Here is a 22005-nt window from a genome sequence, read left to right as displayed (position 1 = left end):
CCCTAGTCCTCTCTCTCCAACCCCTCAGGGATCCCAATAATTCTGACATTGGAACGTTTCATGGTGTCACTTATTTCTCTGATTCTATTTTCATGGATTCTGAGTTGTTTTTCCCTGGCCTCCTCTTTTTCCTTCTTGTCTATTAATTGGTCTTCTAGATCACTAATTCATTCTTCTGCCTTGCTTACCCTAGCTGTTAGATTATCTAGATTAGATTGGATCTCATTGATAGCATTTTTAAGTTCTGCCAATTCAGCTTTCATTTCTGCCCTTAGAGAGTCTATGTTGCCATTAATTGATTTCTCCATTCTAGCTATTGCCTTCACAATTGCTACCCTGAATTCCATCTCCGACATCTTGGTTATATCTGAATCCATTTGTAGATCTGTGGCCTAAGTCATAGTCTCTGAGTTTTTCCTATTTTGGGGGTTTCTCCTCCTAGTCATTCTGTTGAGGGGTGGTTGAAGGAATGTATAGAGTCCAAATTATTGACCACAATCCAAGCAAGATGCACCTGTTTTATAGGGACCTTAGGGTTGCTGGCCTCTTGTTTTCCCAGCCTGTCTTCTCGGGGAGGGGCCTGCCTCGCTGTTACTCAGGCAACCCTGTTTGGGCAGAGTTGCCCTGACCCCTGTGGCAGGGGATGGACTCAGTGAAAACCGGTTTTGGGGGGCTTTTGTTCTCTGGCAGCTTTCCCTGGCGGCTTTCTGTGTCTCTTCCGAGAGTCAGGGCAGAAGAGATCGTTTCCAACCCTCTGCCTCAGAGCAGAGAGATCGCAGTCTGTTCTTCAGTGAACTCTCCAGGCCACATAGCTCCATTTCTGTCTGTGCTGCTATAAACTGCAGCATCCTGGGTTGTGCGCTCCTCAGCAGCACTCCCAGTCCTCGCCTCCAGGTTGGGGCACGCCTCTGCCCTTTGTGCTTCTAAAACTGCCAGCTGCCCCCCAGTTCGCACACGCGGCCCCCTGGCTCCGGGTTTCCTTCCAAGGAGCTACCCTAAAGTCCTTTCCCCATCGCTACCGGTCTGTGAGTCTGTGCCCCATCCCAGCACGGGAGGCTCTTGTTCACCAGTGGTGTAGGATCCCGACAGCTCAGCTCCCTCCCCCTGCCATTTATCCTCCGATATCTGCCCACGGAACCACGGCTCCCTGCTTCATACCTCGAAACCAATGGCCTGCAATATTCTGTTTGTAGAGATCCAGATCTATCTTCTTACATCTCAGGCTGATTTTATGGCTGTTCAGAGTGGTCTGGTAAATATCTAACTCAATTCCAGGGACTGGTTGGAATAGGGTCCCCTACTCCTCCACCATCTTTTCTCCATGTACTTTTTAATTTTTTCTTTTATTTCGTGGTTGACCCATTCATTGTTTAGTAGCATATTATTTAATCTCCATGTATTTGTGGTCTTTCCAGATTTTTTCTTGTGGTTGATTTCTAATTTCAAAGCATTGTGGTCAGAAAAGATGCATGGTACGACTTTGATCTTTTTGAATTTGTTGAGGCTTGTTTTGTGTCTTAACACGTGATCTCTTCTGGAGAATGTTGCATGTGCACTTGAAAAGAATGTGTATTCCGCTGCTTTAGGTTGGAATGTTTTGAACATATCCATTAAATCCATCTGGTCCAGTGTATCATTCAAAGTCACTGTTTCATTATTCATTTTCTGTTTGGATGATCTGTCCATTGATGTAAATGGAAGTTAAAGTCCCCTACTATTATTGTATTACTACTGAATATTTCCTTTATGTTTGTTATTATCTGTTTTATGTATTTGGGTACTTCCATGTTGGGTGCATAAATAATATTTACAATTGCTATATCTTCTTGTTGGGTTGTTCTATTTATTATTATATAGTGTCCTTCTTTGTTTCTCTTTATAGACTTTATTTTAGAGTCTATTTTGTCCAATATAAGTATTGCTACTCTGGCTTTCTTTTGACATCCATTTGCATGATGAATGTTTCTTCATCTCTGCACTTCCAATCTGCAGGTGTCTTTAGGTCTGTAGTGAATCTCTTGTAAGAAGCCTATAGTTGGGTCTTGTTTTTTATATACACTCTTTCACTCTATGTCTTTTGATTGGAGCAGTTAGTCCATTTACATTCAAAGTAATTATTGATAGATATGTATTGATTGCCATTTTGTTACTTGCTTTGTGGTTGTTTTTGCAATTTTTCTCTGATCCTTTCTTTGCTTTCTCTCCTTCACGGTTTGCTGGGGGGGGGTTAGGGACATATTTGGGTTCCTTACTGTTTATTTTTTGCATATCTATTACTGTTTTTTGATTTGTAGTTACCATTTGGTTTATACATAACATCTTTTGCACTTAGCAGACTATATTAAGCTGACAGTCGCTTATTTTTAAACTCATTTTTTACTCTTCTCCCCTCTACATTTCAGATATTTGATATGATTTTTTACATCCTTTTATTTTGTGATTCTTATTTTTCTTATTCTTACTTAATGGTTTTTGTTTTCCATTCAGAGTCCCCCTTAACATTTCTTATAGGGCTGGTTTAGTGGCCATGAATTCTTTTAACTTTTGTTTGGGAAACTCTTTATCTCTTCTTATATTCTGAATGATAGCTTTGCTGGTTAAAGTATTCTTGGCTGCAGAATTTTCCCTTTCATCACTTGGAATACATTATGCCACCCTCTTTTGGCTCACAAAGTTTCTGCTAAAAAATCAGCTGATAGATTTTTGGAGTTTCCTTTGTATGTAGCTGTCTTCTCTTGCTACCTTTAAAATTCTTTATCACTATTTTTTGCCACTTTAATTACTAAATGTCTTGGTGTGGACCTTCTTGGGTTTAATTTGTTGGGGGATCTCTGTGCCTCCTGTATCTGGATCTCTGTTTCCCTCCCCAGGTTTGGGAAGTTTTTAGCTATTATTTCTGCAAATACATTTTCTGCCTCCCTTTCTCTCTCTTTTCCTTCTGGGATCCCTCTAATATGAATGTTATTATGCTTGAAGGAGCCACTGAGTTCTGTAAGTCTATTCTCATTATGTAGTATTTTATTTGTTTCTCGTTGTTCAGCTTGATTGCTTTCCATTATTCTCTCCTCCAGGTCACTGATACATTCCTCTGCTTCCTGTAGCCTACTACTTATTGCATCTATTGTATTTTTAATTTCATTTATTGCATTCTTCATCTTTGATATATTATTTTTTATCTTTTTGTCAAGGTTCTTACTGATGTCCTCCACCCTTTCCTGAAGTCCAGTGAGTATCTTTGTGATCATTACTTTAAATTCTGTATCAGGCATATTATTTTTCTTTCTCTTGGATATCCTGCTGATGGAACACTACATCAAAAACTAATGATGTAATGTATGGTGATTAACATAGCATAATAAAATTTAAAAACAAATAAACAAAAAAGATATCCTGCTGTGATTTTGTCTTGTTCTTTCATTTGCAACTCTGTCTCCTCATTTGTCTACCTGTGTCTGTTTCTGTGTGTTACAAAAGTCAATTGTGTGTTCTGTTCTTTAAAGTAGTGGCTTTATGAAGAAGAGGTCCTGTAGTGCCCTGCAGTGCAGTGTCCCCTATTCACCAGAACCTGGTTCTTCAGAGGAGTCTCCTATGTATGTTGTTTGCATCCTGCTATGGTGTCTGAGTCACTTTTCATTTTCGTCTAGACATCTGCACTGGCTCTTTGCCTGTTGTGGGCTGTGCTTGCTCTCTACGATATTAGTGAGATCCAGGTAGGCCAGCTCTGAGGGGGTGTGACAGCAGAAGGGCTTGGGGGCAAATTTTGATGTTAGCACAATTTGCACTGAACCCCTAGTCCTAGGCCGGACCTCCAATGGCCAAATGGCTGTTGGGGGTACGGCACATGAAGATGGTGGTGGTGGCCACCAGTGGCACTTGGTGGTTGGGCAGGGCACATGCAGTGTTAGTTAAATTTGCATTGACCCACTAGTTCTAGGCTGGATCCCCCAAAGTGTGATGGCATGGGGGCACAGCATGTAGAGGCAGTGGGTAGGTGCAGCATGCACAGCATTAACAAAAATTGCAGTGAGCCTGGAGCCGAGACCAGCAGGCTTGGAGTTGGTGAGTTCTCAGAACTTGTGGACAGAGCGCAGTACCAATAGGTTAGGTAGCAAGTGCCTGGGCAGTGCCAGGAGAGGAAAATGGCACCTGCCAGCTCCTTTGTTCCCATAGAAATCCTCCAACACTCTCTGAAATCAGTATAAACAGATCTCCCTCCATTCTGCAAGCTGTCATTTCTATGTTGCCTTTCCTTGGGCTCTTGTCTCTTTAAGGGTGGGGACTCTTTGTGGGCTATCACTACCTCTGAATTTTAAAACTCCAGGTTCCAAGTTCTACTGGTTATACAGACTCACAGAATTCAGCCCCTTTGGTTTTCAAGGCCAGAGGTTATGGGGATTCATTTTCTCTGTGTGGGCTTCCTGGTGTTTTCCCCTCTCCACAACTGCAGCTCTTTCCCTCCTGTGGGGAGCTCCTGACCACAGTTTCTGCTCTTCCTAACCTCTCCCATGCAGCTTCTTCTCTACATTTAGTTGTGGAGTTTGTTCTGCCAGTCTTCGGATCACTCTCCGGTTTATTGACTTGGATGTGAATGATATCCAGTTGTAAACATGGGACAGGGTGAGCTTAGGGTCCCCTACTCTGCCATCTTCCCAGCACCCCCTGAAAATTTTCTAATTTTGACTTCCTTGACAGTGTACCTTTCTGTTTTTCCTTCTCAGATATTGATTCTTCCTATTCTTTTGCTAGATTTCTAAATGTTGGTGGGCTGAAGAGCACAGTCCTAGGTTCTTTTCTTCCAACAATCACTCCCTGGTTAGTCTCACCCAGTTCTATGACCTCAGATACCCTCTATACATTGATATCCTAAATCTTCAGCCTTAAACTCTCTTCTGAAAGTCCTACATGTATATCTGAGTATGGGACATTTCTAATGGATGTCCAAAAGACTTTCCAAATTGCAACTCCTAGTTTATCACTATTCCCTCAACTTGCTCCCCTCTCTAATCATATTCTCATCTCAGTAAATGGCATGATCAACTACTCAGTTGCTCATGGTAAAAACGTAGGTGTTAGCATTAATTCTCCCATTTCATTTATCTTCCCTTACCTTATCTAATCCATCAAACAAGCCCTGCTAACTTTACCTGCAAAACACACCCCAAATCCAACCTCTTCTTTTTATCTCCTCTACTTCCATATTAATCTAAGACATTATCATCTCTGACCTGGACTATGCAATAGCCTCCTAACATTCTCTGCTTTCACCCTTGCTCAATTAAAATTCAGGCTTCACAGAGAAGAAAAATCTTAAAAAAAATGAATTAAAACTCTCATATATTGCTGGTAGGAGTATGTACCCACTTTGGAAAACTGTTCAGCAGTTTGCTACAAAGTTAATCACATATGATCCAGTAATTCTACTCTTAGGCATTTACCCAAGAGAAGTGAAAGCACATGTACAAAAAGATTTATACAAGAACGTTCATAGCAGCCTTACTCCTAAGAACTAAAAACTGGAAATGACCCAACTGTCCATTAAGAATAAAGTGAGGTATATTTATACAATTAATAAAAATCATCAATAAAAAGAATGAAATACAGATAAATACAATGACATGAATGAATCTCAAAAATATTATGTTAAGTCAAAAAAGCAAACATAAAAAAGTCCATATGATTCCATTTACATGTAACTCAAGACTAGACAAAATTAACCTCTGGTAATAAAAATCAGAATAATGACTGCCTCTGAGTGGGAGGTGGGGAGTGATGCCTGGAAAGGAACATAAGGGAACTTTCCAGGGTGATGGAAAGTTATATATCTTGACTGTGGTTGTGATTACATGGGAATATATTTGCTGAAATTCATCATCATATGTTTAAAATCTATGTATTATATTGTATGTGAATTATATCTCAAATTTTAAAAAGTTTTATAAAAATGTAAATCATCTATAGGTGACATTATAGTGTCCTTAAAAGAGAGATAATATTACTGCTACCTCATGGGGTGGTTAAATGAGATCACGTATAAAGCACAACAGTGCCTACCATGTAGTAAGCCCTCAATGTTAGCCATTATTATGCTGATAATGTCATTCTCTGGCTTAAAACCTTATGATGGCATAAATAATAAAATCCAAACTCCATATTTTGGCCTACAACATCCTATGTGATCTAGCCCCCATCTACATCTTCAGTCTCATCATTATTTCCCTCACTCACTACAGTCTATACACTAGCCTTCTTTCCCTTTATTGAACAATACCAAGAACATTCCCATATGGGGTCTTTGTACTTCCTAACCCTTCAGCCTAGAGAGCTCTTTGACAAAAGTCTTCACATGGTTGGCTCCTTCTTTTAACTCTGATCTCAGATTAAATACTGCCCACTTGAAGAGACATTCCCTGACCATTTTATTTTTCATTATCTGTCTCCTCCCAGTAGCACTGCTAGTCTATGGAACAGAAACTGTCAACTTGTTCACAGTTGTATCCTTGGTACCTAGAACAATGGCAGGCACCAATAAATATTTGTTAAAAGAATGAATAAGTGAATAATTTCCAGTTTTCTGACTTGTGCAAATGAATAGATAGTATGCATTCATTTGCTGAGATAGGGAATACTGGAAGAGTGTGTGTAAGAACATATTACAATTTACATTTTTAAACACCAGACAAAGCAAATACTGAACAAAATAATCAAAACCACCAGATTTTAGGGTTTTCTGTCTCTGGCAAAAGACTACATTTAGACTATACCAAAGCATTCTGTCAGCTCTTCTCTTAAATATCTCCTAAAGAAAGAGTCTTTTCGTCTCAGTAATGTTTTTAACCTCTAAATTAGAAATCAAAAATTTTTTAAATTTCTAGCCTTATAATTTGAACACACATCTTCTAGAAAATAAAATATGTCTCATTATTCCTTAAAATTTTAATGCATGAAGATTGCTATTACAGCACTCAGACTATTATACTACTAGGACTTGTCTTTCTGGGCTATTTTAAACATGTAAAACTTTCCCTCCCCAATCAAAGTGTCTATAACCAAACCTCAAATTACAGAATCAGTGCTATTATACTTATTTAATACCATTTGAAAAAGTCTTTCATTGAGTTTTTAAGAGGAAAAAAAGTTAAGCATTCTAATAAACCTTACCTTCGTTTGCAAATCAGGAACCACAAAGCTGATGCCAAAGCAAAGAAACCAATTCCCAAAGTAACAGCACCAGCAGCCAGAAAATAAGTTAAGTGGTTAAAAAAACCTATACAAATAAATTATAAAAGATTATTTCATGCATGTATCTTCATTCTCTAGGTAAAATTAAATGACATAATAATATGTATGATATGACATACTGTAGTGTTAAAACATTAACCGGGAAGTTGGGAAACCTGAATTCTAGGGTCCTGTGCAATTCTAACAAATTTCAACACAAGGCCTCATGGTGATTAGGGTCCAGGGTACATTTCTCTGACCCTGCCTCAATTTGATACCTAGGTTTTGTTTGTTTTTGTACAGCTGTCACCTCCTTTTTTCTTATCTAGCTTTCTCCTTTCCCAGTCTAGCTGTAAATTTTTGTTATTTTTCCAGTATCATTCTTTGCAGTCCTCCAACATAAGACACTTTGCATTTTAAAATTTGTATTATCAATCACTACAAGAAGGCAGATGGAGGGTAATAAATAACAAATATGAGGAACTTTAAAATGTTTTAGAAATCTTCGTTTTATCTCTATTTATCCCAGGAACAATAAAAGATCATGGCCAAAACCTAAATAAAAGCAATATAAAATAATAGCATATCACAGGTTTAAAATTGGAAAAGCCTATAGGAATTATGTGGTATAACTCCTTCATTTTACAGGTGATAAAATTGAGGTCTAGGTAAGAGAGAGACCTGAACTGAGATTAGGCAGCAGATTAAAGCCAGTCCTCTGTTTTTTTCTATTATCTTATTCCTTCTATAAATCATCTTAATACTGGTATGTATTGAAAAGAATTAAGAATATAGAATGCACGAGGTATTTATAGTCAGGTTGGTCAAGTATTCCTTAAGATTCTGAAATCTGATACCTAACCATAAAGCAAGCTGTAGGAAGCTTTCATAAAAAGCTGTATAGAACATAAAGGGCCTTAAAACAATTTAAGAGTACAGCTGACCCTTAAACAATGTGAGGATTAGGGGCACCAACTCTGTGCACACTCACAAATCCACATATAACTTTTGACTCTCTGAAAACTTAACTACTTATGTATATACATGTATAAACAACAGCCTACTGCAGACTGGAAGCCTTACCAATAACATAAACAGTTGATTAACACATATTTTGTATGTTCTATGTATTATATACTGTAGTCTTACAATAAATAAGCTAGAGAAAAGAAAATGTTATTAAGAAAATTATAGGGAGGAGAAAATACATTAATAGTCCTATACTATATCGAAAATCATCCACATATAAGTGGACCCTCACAGTTCAAACCCATGTTGTTCAAAGGTCAACTGCATATTACCTGGAAAAAAAGGATTTAAAAGTATAAAACTATAGAGAACAAACTGATGATCACCAGAGGGGATGGGTTAAAAAGGTGATGGGGACTAAGGATGCACTTGTGATGAGTGCCAGGTGTTGCATAGAAATGTTGAATCACTAAATTGTACACCTGAAGTTAATATTATACTGTATGTTAATTAACCGGAATTTAAATAAAATCTTAAAAAAATAAAACTAATGGAAGATCTTTATGTGTGAACATATTATAAGTTCCACTAAAAATATGACATGATAAAGACTTTGTAGTTCCCATATTTTTGTTGTTTCCTAAGTAATTTCCAGCTTCCAAGATGATGCCTCTCAAATCTTCGTTTTGTTTGCGTTCAGAAAATGTCTACATTTGGGAATTAATTAATGGTACCAAAAAAATATAGAAGGCTATTTATCAAAGTGATACTTACAATACAAAAAAAAAAAAAAAAACACTTCTAAGTAAAACAACTTAGGAGGGGAATTAAATAAGTTATGATGATGTTACATATAAAAAATATCATATTCTTTAATTATTTAGTGCAGGATTTCTCAACATCAATACTCTTGATCTTTTGGATCAGATAATTTGTTGTAGGGATTGTTCTATGCATTGTACCAAAGATGTCTCCAGGCAAATGTATTCTGGGGGGCAAAACTACCCCAGCTGAGAATCACTGGCAGAGTGGTATAACAGAATATCAGACAGTATTCATTGATAAAAGCAAGATTGGTAAAATGCATATTTTTAAAAAATTAAAAAGACATAATCATACTCAAATATAAAGATTTCTAGGGGCACCTGGCCAGCTCAGTCAGAAGAGCATGTGACTCTTGATGTTGGGGTCATGAGTTCGAGCCCTACACAGTGTGTAGAGATTATTTAAATAAATAAAACTTTGGGGAAAAAAAGATAAAGATTTCTAGGGACAAAGAAATAAAAGCAACACAGAAAAATAAGTAGAGCCTAAAACCACAGGCATATGAAGCACTGAGATCTGGAAGCAAGAATTAGCTAGAAGAAGCAGAGAAAATCACCAAGACAAGACCTAGACCAAATCATCCTTTGGCACTGTGAATGACTACATGAACAAAATCTCTGAGGGAAGGGGGTCCTGAACCACTAATAGAAGACCAAGAAGGAATCTTAGAAAATGAAAAATTCAAAAATTTTAAGATAAATTCTTCTTTGAACACAATGAATGAGATGAAATATAACACTGAGAAACTCACCTAATTACATAAAGAAATGAAAAATATAAGGAAATATGAGATTGGAAAAGATTAAGAATATATAATATAAAAGTAACAGGGTTCCTAAAAGAAAAAATAAGAGTAGTGGAAAAGCAATATTCAGGGAAATAACCTAAGAAGGATTTTAAAAAGTTTTTAATTTATATAGTAAAATTCATTTGTGTGTGTGTGCAGTTCTGTAAGTTTTGACAAATACAAAAAATATCTGTCACAGCACCATAACCAAGTTACGTGAGACTTCCATCACCTCCCCAAATTTCCTCATACTGCCTCTTAGTGGTCAAGCACTTTAATTGCTGGCAACCATTGTTTATTTTCCATCCCTATTCTCCATCCTTATACTTTTGCCTTATGTGAATTTCATATAAATGGAATCATACAGCACGTGGCCTTTTGAGTCTGGCCTTTTTCACTTAGCATAATGCATCTGACATTCACCTACATTGTGTTGCATGTATTAATAGTTTGTTTCTTTTTATTGCTGAGTAACATTCCATTTTACAGATGTACCACAGTTTGTTTATTCCCCAGCTGAGAGACATTTGTTTCCAGTTTGGGGTTGTTAGATTAAAGCTACTATACACTTGCATTAAGGTGTTTGAACATAAGTTTTTAGTTCAGTAGTGTCATGTAGTAAATATATATTTAAATGTGTAAGAAACTGCCACATTGCTTTCCAAAGTGTCTGTATCATCTATTTCCCACCAGCATTATATGATAGTTCCACTTGCTCTGCATCATTGCCACCACTTGATATCGTTAGCTTTATTTCAGTCATTCTAATAGATGTACAGATGTACATTCTAATAGATGTACAGATGTACAGTGGTATCTCACTGTGGTTTTAATTTGCATTTCCTTAATGAATAATGATGTTGAGCATCTTTGCATGTGCTTATTTGCCATCCATATGTCTTGTTCAGTGAAGTATTTTTTTACATCTTTGCTGATTTTTTAGAATTCCTCAAGTCCTTGGTCAGATACATGATTTGGAAATATTTTCTCCAAGTCTATGGCTTGTCTTTTCAATTCTCTTAAGAGTGTCTTTCACAGAGCAAAACTTTTAAATTTTGGTGGTGTCTAATTTATTAAGTTTTTCCTTGAATGGATTGTGTTATGGTCCTATCTGAGAACTCTTTGCCTAACCCAGGCCACAGAGATTTTCTCCTATGTTTTCCTATAAAGGATTTATAGTTTTATGTTTTACATTTAATTTATGATTCATTTTGAATTAATTTTTACGTAAGGTGTAAGGCATGGGTCAAGTTCCTTTTTCCCCCCTTTGGATATGTATATCTAGTGCCTCCAACACCATTTGTTGAAAAGACTATCCTTTCTTCACTGAGTTGCTTTTGCACCCTTGTCAAAAATCAAGTAGCTATATTTGTGTCAGTCTCCTTCTGAAATCTCTATTCTGTCCCCTTGATATATATGGTCTATCATTTTGCCAATAACAACAACAATGATAATAACTGATATTCATATAGTAAATACTACATGCCAGGCACTGTTCAGTGTATTATATATTTAAACTCATTTAATTCTCACAACTCTGAGTTAAGTACTATTATTTCCTCATTTTCTAGATGCAGAAACAATTGAGGCAAAATAAAGTTAAGAAACTTGCTTGAAGGTACACAACCACTAAGTGAGGGAACAATAGTTATCTAAAAGTTGCTAAGGTCCTTCCTTACCTAGATCGGGTGGAGAATAGAGACCCTTAATATCTTTAGATTTGTTAGAAAAAAAATAATTAAGGATGCTAAATATTTAAGGATATCATAAAAAAGAATATCTAAATGGCCAATACACATATGAAAACTTCATTAACAATCAGGGAAGTACTAATTAAACCACAATGAGGTAATAACAACTACTCTATATGATGCCTAAAATGAAAATGACAGAAAATGTCAATTGTTGCCAAGGAGGCAGAGTAACCTGAATTCTCATTCACTATTGGTGCGATTGTAGTTTTGTACAATACTTTGGAAAATTGTTTGGCTCTATTATTAAAGCTGAACATAGGCATACCCATGACCCAACAATTTTTAGACATATACCAAAATGAAACATATACATATACATTCAGAAAAATATGTACTACGTTTATAGCATCACTATTTGAGACAGCCACAAATTAGAAACTGCACAAATGCCCATCAACAGTTGAATGGATAAATTTCAAAAACTGAATTGATTTAAGAAAACAAAATATTCTATAAATGGGAAAGAATAGACTATAACTATGCACAACAAAATAGATAAATTTCATAAATAATGTTGGGCAAAAGAAGGCCGACATAAAATTCAAACATAGGTATCTGGGGAGTTCAGGAATGCTGGTAATGTTCTGTTTCTTGAGCTGGGAGCTGGTCACATAGGTGTGTTCAATGAAAATTCATCAAGGTTAACACTTAAGACTTATGAATAAACTAGATATATACATATCAGCATGAATAGAACTGAAAAATATAACGTTCAGTGCAAAAAGCAATTCCCATAAATTCATGTTCAATTATTCCAATTATGTATTGATTCCATGTATGCACATTAAAAGAAAACACAAAATAATACTATTTCTAAAAAAATTAATGAAATAGAAGTATTAAAATACATTAAATTTGTTGTGTCTGGAGAGGGAATGAGGGGAATGGGACTAAAGATGGAACGTAAACTCAGACTTTATCTGTAATGTTTTATTTCTTTAAAAAATTAAAGATCTGAAGCTTATATGATCAAAAAACATGTATTTAGTAGATTACATGGGTGTTTGTTATCCTTTGTCCTTTTCCCTTTTCTTTTCACTTTTCTGGTTTTCTCAAATATTAAAAAAATATATAAAAATAATATAATTTCAATTTTGTGAAAAAGAAAGACAAAGAAAGAAAGAAAGAGAGAGAGAGAAAAATAAAGAAAGAGGAGAAACATTTGTATAAGGAAAATAATCAACAATGGTTATCCCTGGAGTAAGGGCTTGTAGTTACAATTTTCTACTCTAGACTTCGCGTGTGTGTGTATTATCTACCATGAGTATCCAGAAAATTCAGAAAAAAAATCTTTGAAGCTTCTTACATAATTCCTGACACCTTTACTTCGATACTACAAGCCTCCTTATAGAACATTATTGTTATCACTGTGATTATAGCGCACTTAACTGTCTCCCCTGAAGATCCCTGCCCTCCTCTATCTTTTCTTTTTTTTTCAAATTTCCATTAAGCAAGAAAATAGGTGTGATTAGTACACCATCATAGTCCCTGGTTTAAACAGGTCATTTACATCTCAGGGAAATCCCAAACAGGTATAAAGAATCATCACTTTACCAAGAGAAAGACCAATTACATATTTGTTAATACCTTCAACAAGTCACACAATCTCTCTAAATCAATCTGTAAAATGAAAAGGCTGGACTCTGTAAATCATTAAGATCCCCTTCTCACTTTAAAGTTTTAATCAATATATATACAAAGGTAGTATTTTTACTTTCTTGATTCTGCTCTTAAGTATCCTGTCTAAAGTAATGACTCTACTGGGGTGCCTGGGTGGCTCAGTTGGTTTTGAGCAGCAGGCCCTTGATTTCGGCTCTAGTCACGATCTCAGGGTCCCGGGATTGAGCCCTGCATTGGGCTCTGCGCTCAGCGGAGAGTCTACTTGAGGATTCTCTCTTTCCCTCTCCCTTTGCCCCCCACCCCCGCTCATCGCGTGCACCTCTCTCTCTAAAAATAAATAAGTAAATAATAAATAAATAAAGTAATGACTCCTCACTTTCAGCAGTTACTCTATCATTTCACTTTGTTTCTTTGTCTTTAATAATTACTATTGTAAATAATTTTCTTTACTTGTTTATTGTCTATTCTGTCTTCCTCTACCAGAAGATAAATCTTTTTCATTATGGTATTCTTGGAATTTAGAATAATGACTGGTTACTCGAGAAATGACTGAATATTCAATAAATGAATGATAGGCACTATGCTAAATGCTAGTATTACAAAAATGAATAATATAACTATGTTGTTTATAAGTATGTAATAATATAAGTATGTATGTAAGAAGGTCATACATGTGAAAAGGAATAAATGCAATTAAAAAGTATATAGGTGTTATAAAGGAAGAAATAAGTACAAAATGTGGTCACAGGTAGATTTATAAAAAGGGTAAATTTTTAAAAGCTCCGTAGTTTAAACATGGCCTGAGAATTTTCTATTGCCAAACCTCTGTCAAGAATTGGTGATTGAAAGATAAATAACACATGATCACAGAGTTTATAATCTGCAGGAGACAAGATATTTAAATGGATATGTTCATTAAAATATTCTAAGTGCTATGATAAAGACCTTTTGATAGTGCTAAGACAACAGGAGTTTGATCAAGTACAGGTACAGTCCTAGAGATAACACCTGAGCTGAATCTTACAGACTGAGTAAGAGATAGCTAGGCAAGAACATTAAGTCCTTTTTTTAAAAGACTTTATTTATTTATTTGATAGAGTGAATGAGAAAGAAGCACAAGTAGGGGACACAGGCAGAGGGAGAAGCAGGCTCCCCACTAAGCAGAGAGCCCAATGCAGGGTTCGATCCCAGGACTCTGAGATCATGACCTTAGCTGAAGGTAGCCAGCTTACCCAGGCACCCCAAGAACATTGTCTTAAATCTTAAAATAAATAAAACTCTCTCTTGGCAGCACCCCCCAGCTTACATTTGATCCTTTTTTCTTTTTTTTTTTGGTACCATTTGCAGTCTAAATGAGAATTCCTACTTCTTCACATCTATTTCCAAGGCCATTAATAACTTCATTAACACAAAAATCAAAGGGTCACTATTGGCCACTCTCTCTTTTGCCTTGGCATCAGTAAAATAAATTCACTTAGTTTTCCTTCCATTTATGTATCTATACCTTTATTGCCTTTGTAGGTCCCTCTTTGTTAGCCCATCTATCCTTCAACATATATATCTATAGCTATTCTTTATATTGATATAAAGGATATATCTTTATATAGTTATCAACGTATGTATGTATATATCTGTCCTTTAACATATCTGTCTAGATTTAGACAGATATATAGAGGTATTTGAAGGATATAGATAGATATAGATGTTATCTATATACACCTATATCTATAACTTTTCCCAGAATTATTAGGTACTTGTATCAGAGTGTTTTCAGATTATTTTTTGCAATAATTCCAGAACTACAAGTCCTGTTTTATTTTTTGAGTATTCACAGATTACCTGTTTATTATTTCTTTTAGAATTTTGCCAGATTTCAGTCTCAGGTTTACTCCAATTCAACAAAAATCCTTTTTTTTTTTAAGATTTTATGTATTTATTTGAGAGAGAGTGAGCAAGCGGGGGAGGAACAGAGGGGGAAGGATAGGGAAGGGAAAGAATCTTAAGACAACTCTGTGCTGAGTGTGGAGCCCCTTATGAGCCTTGATCTCACAACCCTGAGATCATGACCCAAGCCAAAACCAAGAGCTGGTCACTTAACTGAATGAGCCACCCAGGTACCCAATCAACAAAAATCTTTTGAACACCAAATATGTGTAGAACACTGTTTCAGATATCAAGTGAGGGATAAAAAGCCATTTAAGTAAGAATGACTCCTTGCCCTAAAGGTTTAAAAATCTATAATGAGATATAAGCAAGGCCCATATGCAACCAGTATAAAAAGTTGACCATACTTTTTTAGTTAGTGTTTGTTCCAAGTGGTTATAAGACTAACTAGATCTGTCTGTGAATATAGAAAAGTTACTTATTGTGCTAGCTGGACTTTAATGTTCTTATTTGAAAAATGGGAGTCATACTATCTATCTTACACAATTAGAATTAGAAATAAATGAGATAATGTTGCAAGGAATTAATAACATAAAAAAAACAGGAAGACATCTCAAACTTAACATGCATATACCAGGCCATAAAACAAGAAAGACTCAACAAGTTTTACAGAATCATTTTACACATACTACATTCTCTGAAAATTTTGAAATTAATAACCTAATATATACCCTAAGAAAAGCTCCCATACTTGTGAAATTTAAAATCACACTGTAAATAACTCACACATTAAAGAAGAAATCAGTGGAAGTTTAAAAATACATAGATGTGATGAATAATGATATGTACAAAGACTTATAGCAACAAAGCTGGAGCCAAATTCAAGGGAAATGTATGGCCCTAAATGCATATACTAGAAAAGAAAGCTGAGGGGCGCCTGGGTGGCTCAGTCATTAAGCGTCTGCCTTCGGCTCAGGTCATGATCCCAAGGTCCTGGGATGGAGCCCCGCATTGGGCTCCCTGCTCAGCAGGAAGCCTGTTTCTCCCTCTCCTACTCCCCCTGCTTGTGTTCCCTCTCTCGCTGTGTCTCTCTCTGTCAAATAAATAAATAAATAATCTTAAAAAAAAAGAAAAAGAAAAGAAAGTTGAAAAATAATGAGCTTATCATGCAAATTGCAAGTTGAAAAAAACCAGCAAAATAAGCCCAAATAATGTAGAGAAAAGAAATAATGAACAGAAATTAATGGGATACAAATTAAGATTTTTGGTAAAGACTAATAAGATCGACAAATCTCTAGTTAGATTAACAACCAAGTAAAAAAAGGTACAAGTAAGCAATATTTAAAATGAAGAAAGAACATAATTATAATTACAGCAGTTTAAAATAAGAAGATACTTTGAACAGATTTATGCTAATACATTTTAAAACTTATACAAAATTATATGTACCTAAAAAGTGACTCAAGAAGTAATAGAAAACCTAAATGAACATGTATCCATTAAACTGAATCAGCAGTTACAAAATTTCCCCCAAAGAAAACAGCAGGCCCCAATAACTTTACAATTTCTACTGTATACCCATGATTCAAGTATTTCTTATCTTATACAAGCTCTTCCAGAAAATGAAAAGAAATTTCTGGTTGTTTGTCCAAATACATTTTCCTCTTCTTCCCAGGCAAAAGGCTAGACTACCATGTCCCAGCTTCCCATACCATTAGGTGAAGCCATACGACAGAGTTCTAAACAATGGAATCTGAATGGAAGTGATGTCATAAAAACCTCTCAAGCATCTTTCTCCTGTTCTTTCTCCTTTTAGGTTTGACTGGGAAGGAAATTATCCCCAGGGAACTTTGGAGCCTTGTGTCACCATGGATCTAATTAACATTTATAGAACACTCAACCCAAAAAAAATGAAAACACAACATTATCAGGATTTTTGGGATGCCATTAAAGCAGAACTTAGGGGAAAATTTACACCAAAATACTGCAATATTAGGAAAAAATGTGTGAAAAACCTTAAAAACTAAAGTGGAGCAGATTAAGCCCAAAGTAAACAGAAGAAAAAGAATATTAAAAACTAAAGTGAAAACCAATGAAATAGAAAACAAAACAATCCAGATGGTAAAAAACTAGCAATAGATATCCAAAAAATAAAGAAAAAGGAATCCAAGTATATCACTAAAGAAAGCCAACATACCATGGAAGAGAGCAGAAGAAAGGATCTAGGAAATCATAGAAACAACCATAAAACAATAACAAAATGGCAATAAAAACATATCTATCAATAATTACTTTGAATGTAAATGGACTAACTGCTCCAATCAAAAGACATAGGGTGAAAAAATGGATTAAAAAAAAAACAAACAAACAAGATCCATCTATATGCTGCCTACAAGAGACTTATTTCAGACCTAAAGACACCTGAAGATTGAGAGTGTGGAGATGGAGAAAGAGTCATGATGCAAATGGATGTCAAAAGAAAGCCAGATAGCAATACTTGTATTGGACAAAATAGACTTTAAAACAAAGACTATAACAAGAGACAAAGAAGGATACTATATAATAATAAACAGGACAATCCATCAAGAAGATATAACAATTGTAAATATTTATGCATCCAATATGGGAGCACCCAAATACATAAATCAGTTAATAGCAAAATAAAGAAAATAATTGTTAGTGATACAATAATAGTAGGGGACTTTAACATGCCACTCACATTGATGGAGAGATTATAAACATTGATGGAGAGAAAATAAACAAGGAAAGAGTGGTTTTGAATGACACACTGGACCAAATGGAGTTAACAGATATATTCAGAACATCCTAAAGCAGCAGAATACACATTCTTTTCAAGTGCACATAGAACATTCTCCAGAAGAGATCACATATTAGGCCACAAGATAAGTGTCAAAACTGAAGAAAATCAAGGTCATACCATGCATCTTTTCTGACCACAATGCTATGAAACTAGAAATTAACCATGAAAAATTTGGAAAGATCACAAATACATGGTGGTTAAATAACATGCAACCAAACAATGAATGGGTCAACCACAAACTAAAAGAAGAAATAAAAATTACACGGAAACAAATGAAAATGAAAACACAATAATCTAAAATCTTTGGGATGCAGCAAAAGCAATTCTAAGAGGGAAGTTAATAGCAATACAGGCGTACCTCAAGAGGAAAGAAAAATCTCAAATAAACAACCTAACCTTATGTCTAAAGGAATTAGAAAAAGAACAAACAAAACCCAAACCCAGCAAAAGGAAAGACAGAATAATATTAGAGCAAAAATAAGTGATATAGAAACTAAAAAAACCCAATAACAGATCAATGAAAACAGGAACTGGTTCTTTGAAAAGATCAACAAAATTGATAAACCCTTAGCCAGACTTATCAAAAGGGGGGGAGGAAGGGAGAAAGAGAAAGGACCCAAATAAAATCACTACTGAAGAGGAGAAATAACAACCAACACCACAGAAATACAAACAATTGTAACAGAATATTATGAAAACCTATATGCCAACAAACTGAACAACTCAGACGAAATGGATAAATTCCTAGTAACATATAACCTACCAAAACTAAAGTAGGAAGAAATAGAAAATTTGAACAGATTACCAGCAATGAAATTGAATCAGTAATCAAAAAACTCCCAAAAAATAAAAGTCCAGGATCAGGCAGCTTCACAGGCAAATTCTACCAAACATTTAAAAAGAGCTAATACCTATCCTTCTCAAACTATTCCAAAAAATAGAAATGGAAGGAAAACTTCCAAATTCTTTCTATGAGGCCAGCATTATCCTGATACCAACACCAGATAAAGACACCACAAAAAAAAAAAGAGAACTACAGGTCAATATCTCTGACGAACATAGATGAAAAATCTCCGCAAAATATTAGCAAACCAAATCCAACAATACATTAAAAAAATCATTTATGATGATCAAGTGGTATTTACTCTGGGAATGCAAGGGTGGTTCAATATAGATAAAACAATCAATGTAATATGTCACATCAATAAGAGAAAGGATAAAAAACATAGGATAGTTTCTTTTTTTTAAGTTTTTGTTTATATTCCAGTTAGTTAACATACAGTATAATATTAGTTTCAGGTGTACAATATAGTGATTCAACACTTCCATACAACACCCAGTGCTCATCACAAGTGCCCTCCTTAATCTCCATCATCTATTTAACCCCCCACCCACCAACTTCCATTCTGGTAACCATCACATTGTTCTCTGTAGTTAACAGACTGTTTCTTGGTTTGTCTCTCTCTCTCTTTCCCTTCGCTCATTTGTTTTGTTTCTTAAATTCCACATATTTGTGAATTCATATGGTATTTATCTTTCTCTGACTTATTTCACTTGGTATAATACTCTCTAGTTCCATCCATGTCATTACAAATAACAAGATTTCATTCTTTTTTATGGCTAAATAATATTCCATTATATATTTATATGTGTGTGTGTGTGTGTATACATACATACATACATATATACATATATACTGCCTCTTCTTTAACCATTCATCAGTCGATGGACACTTGTGCTGTTTCCATAATTTGGCTATTGTAGATAATGCTACTATAAATATCAGGGTGCATGTATCCCTTTGAACACATTTAATTCAATCCCTATCAAAATACCAACAGCATTTTTCACAGAGCTAGAACAAACAATCCTAAAATTTGTATGGAGCCACAAAAGACCCCGAATAGCAAAAGCAATATTGAAAAAAATAAAAAGCAAAATGAGGAATCACAATTCTGGACTTCCAGTTACATTACAAAGCTGTAGTGATTTAAACATTATGGTACTAGCATTAAAATAGACACATAGATCAATAGAACAGACTAGAAAACTCAGAAATAAACTCACAATTATATGATCAATTAATCTCCAACAAAGAAGGAATGAATATACAAGGAGAAAAAAACAATCTCTTCAACAAATGATGTTGGGAAAACTGGACAGCCACATGCAAAAGACTAAAGCTGGACCACTTTCTTTGGCTATCTACAAAAATAAATTCAAAATGGATTAAAGACCTATATGTGAGACCTGTAACCATAAAATTCTAGAAGAGAGCACAGGCAGTAATTTCTCTGACATTGGCTCTAGAAACATTTTTCTAGATATGTCTCCTGAGGCAAGGGAAATAAAAGAGAAAATAAGCTATTGGGACTACATCAAAAGAAAAAGCTTCTGCACAGCAAAGGAAATAATCAACAAAACTAAATGGCAACCTATGGAATAAGAGAAGATCATTTGCAAATGATATATCTAATAAAGGGTTAGTATCTAAAATAATAAAGAACTGATAACAACTCAACACTCTAAAACCAAATAATCCAATTAAAAATGGGCAGAAGACATGAACAGACATTTCTCCAAAGAAGACAGCCTAATGGCCAACAGACACATGAAAAGATGCTCAATACCACTGATCATCAGGGAAATGCAAATCAAAACCACAATGAGGTATCACCTCACACTTGTCAGAATGGTGAAACACAAAACACAAGAAACAAGTATTGGCAAGGATGTGGAGAGAAAGGAACCCTCTTGCACTGTTGGTGGGAATGCAAACTGGTGTAGTCACTGTGGAAAACAGTATGGAGATTCCTCAAAAAGTTAAAAATAGAGCTATACTTTGATCCAGTGTTTGCACTACTGGGTATTTACCCCCAAAATACAAAAACACTAATTAAGAGGGGTACATGAATCCCTATGTTTATTGCAACATTAGTTTCAGTAGCCAAACTATGGAAGAAGCCCAAGTGATCATCAATAGATGCATGGATGAAGATGTGGTATACCAACAGACACATGAAAAGATGCTCAACATCACTCATCATCAGGGAAATATATATCAAAACTACAATGAGATATCACCTCATACCTGTTAGAATTGCTAAAATCAAGAAGACAAGAAACAACAAACGTTGGCAAGGATGTGGAGAGAAAGGAACCCTGGTGCAGTTGGTAGGAATGTAAATTGGTAAAACCACTGTGGGAAACAGTATGGTGGTTCCTCAAAAAATTACAAATAGAATTACCATACATTCCCATAATTCCACTTTTGGGCATTTACCCAAGGAAAATGAAAACACTAATTCCAGAAGATATATGCACCCCCAGGTTTATTTCAGCATGACTTACAATAGCCAAGACACGAAAGCAACCTAAATGTCCATCAGTAGACGAACAAATAAGTAAAATGTGGTGTATATATACAATGGAATATTACACAGCCATAAAAAGGATGAGATCATGCCATTTGAGACAACATGGATGGACCTAAAGGGTACTATGCTAAATGAAATAAGTCAGACTGAGAAAGACAAATACCATGATTCTACACATAAATGGAATCTGAAAAAATGAATAAACAAAAAACAATCAGAACTAGAATGAACAAACTGATTGCTGGAGGGGAGGGGGATGGGAAGTTGGGTAAAATGGATGAATGGGAAAGGTAGATACAGGCCTCCAGTTATGGAATGAGTAAGTCACAGGAATAAAAATCAGAGCACAAGGAATATACTCAACAATATTGTAATAGCTATGTAATGGGACAGATGGTAGCTATACTTGTGGTAAACACAGTATAACATATAAACTTGTCAAACTTACTGAAGCTGTACACCTGAAACTAAAGTAATATCGTCAATTATACTAAATTAAAAAAAAAAGATGTAAGATACACACACACACACACACGCAAAATGGAATGTTACTCAGCCATAAAAAGGAATGAAATCTTGCCATTTGCATCACAGTGGATGGATCTAGAGGGTATAATGCTAAGTGAAATAAGTCAATCAGAAAAAGACAAATACTGGGGCGCCTAGGTGGCTCAGTCGTTAAACGTCTGCCTTCAGCTCAGGTCATGATCCCGGGGTCCTGGGATCGAGCCCCACATCGGGCTCCCTGCT

General features: G+C 35.4%; 1 protein-coding gene across 1 annotated transcript in view; it reads right to left on the bottom strand.

The window, feature by feature from the left end:
- The window catches only part of C4H1orf185 (chromosome 4 C1orf185 homolog), a 37889-nt gene extending 21097 nt beyond the window's left edge, over positions 1–16792 (bottom strand). Inside the window, exons 1-2 of the mRNA XM_027583402.1 lie at positions 16770–16792; positions 7159–7264 (exon numbers count right to left, since the gene is read on the bottom strand). Coding sequence (XP_027439203.1) covers positions 7159–7264; positions 16770–16785 — 122 coding nt within the window. The 5' untranslated portion in view covers positions 16786–16792. The remainder of the gene's footprint in view (positions 1–7158; positions 7265–16769) is intronic.
- Between the last annotated feature and the right edge of the window lie 5213 nt (positions 16793–22005).

This window comes from Zalophus californianus, chromosome 4 (genome assembly GCF_009762305.2).
Source record: "Zalophus californianus isolate mZalCal1 chromosome 4, mZalCal1.pri.v2, whole genome shotgun sequence".
NCBI lineage: Eukaryota > Metazoa > Chordata > Mammalia > Carnivora > Otariidae > Zalophus > Zalophus californianus.
Note: the sequence above shows the minus strand (reverse complement) of the source record. Positions and strands in the feature narration are given on the sequence as shown.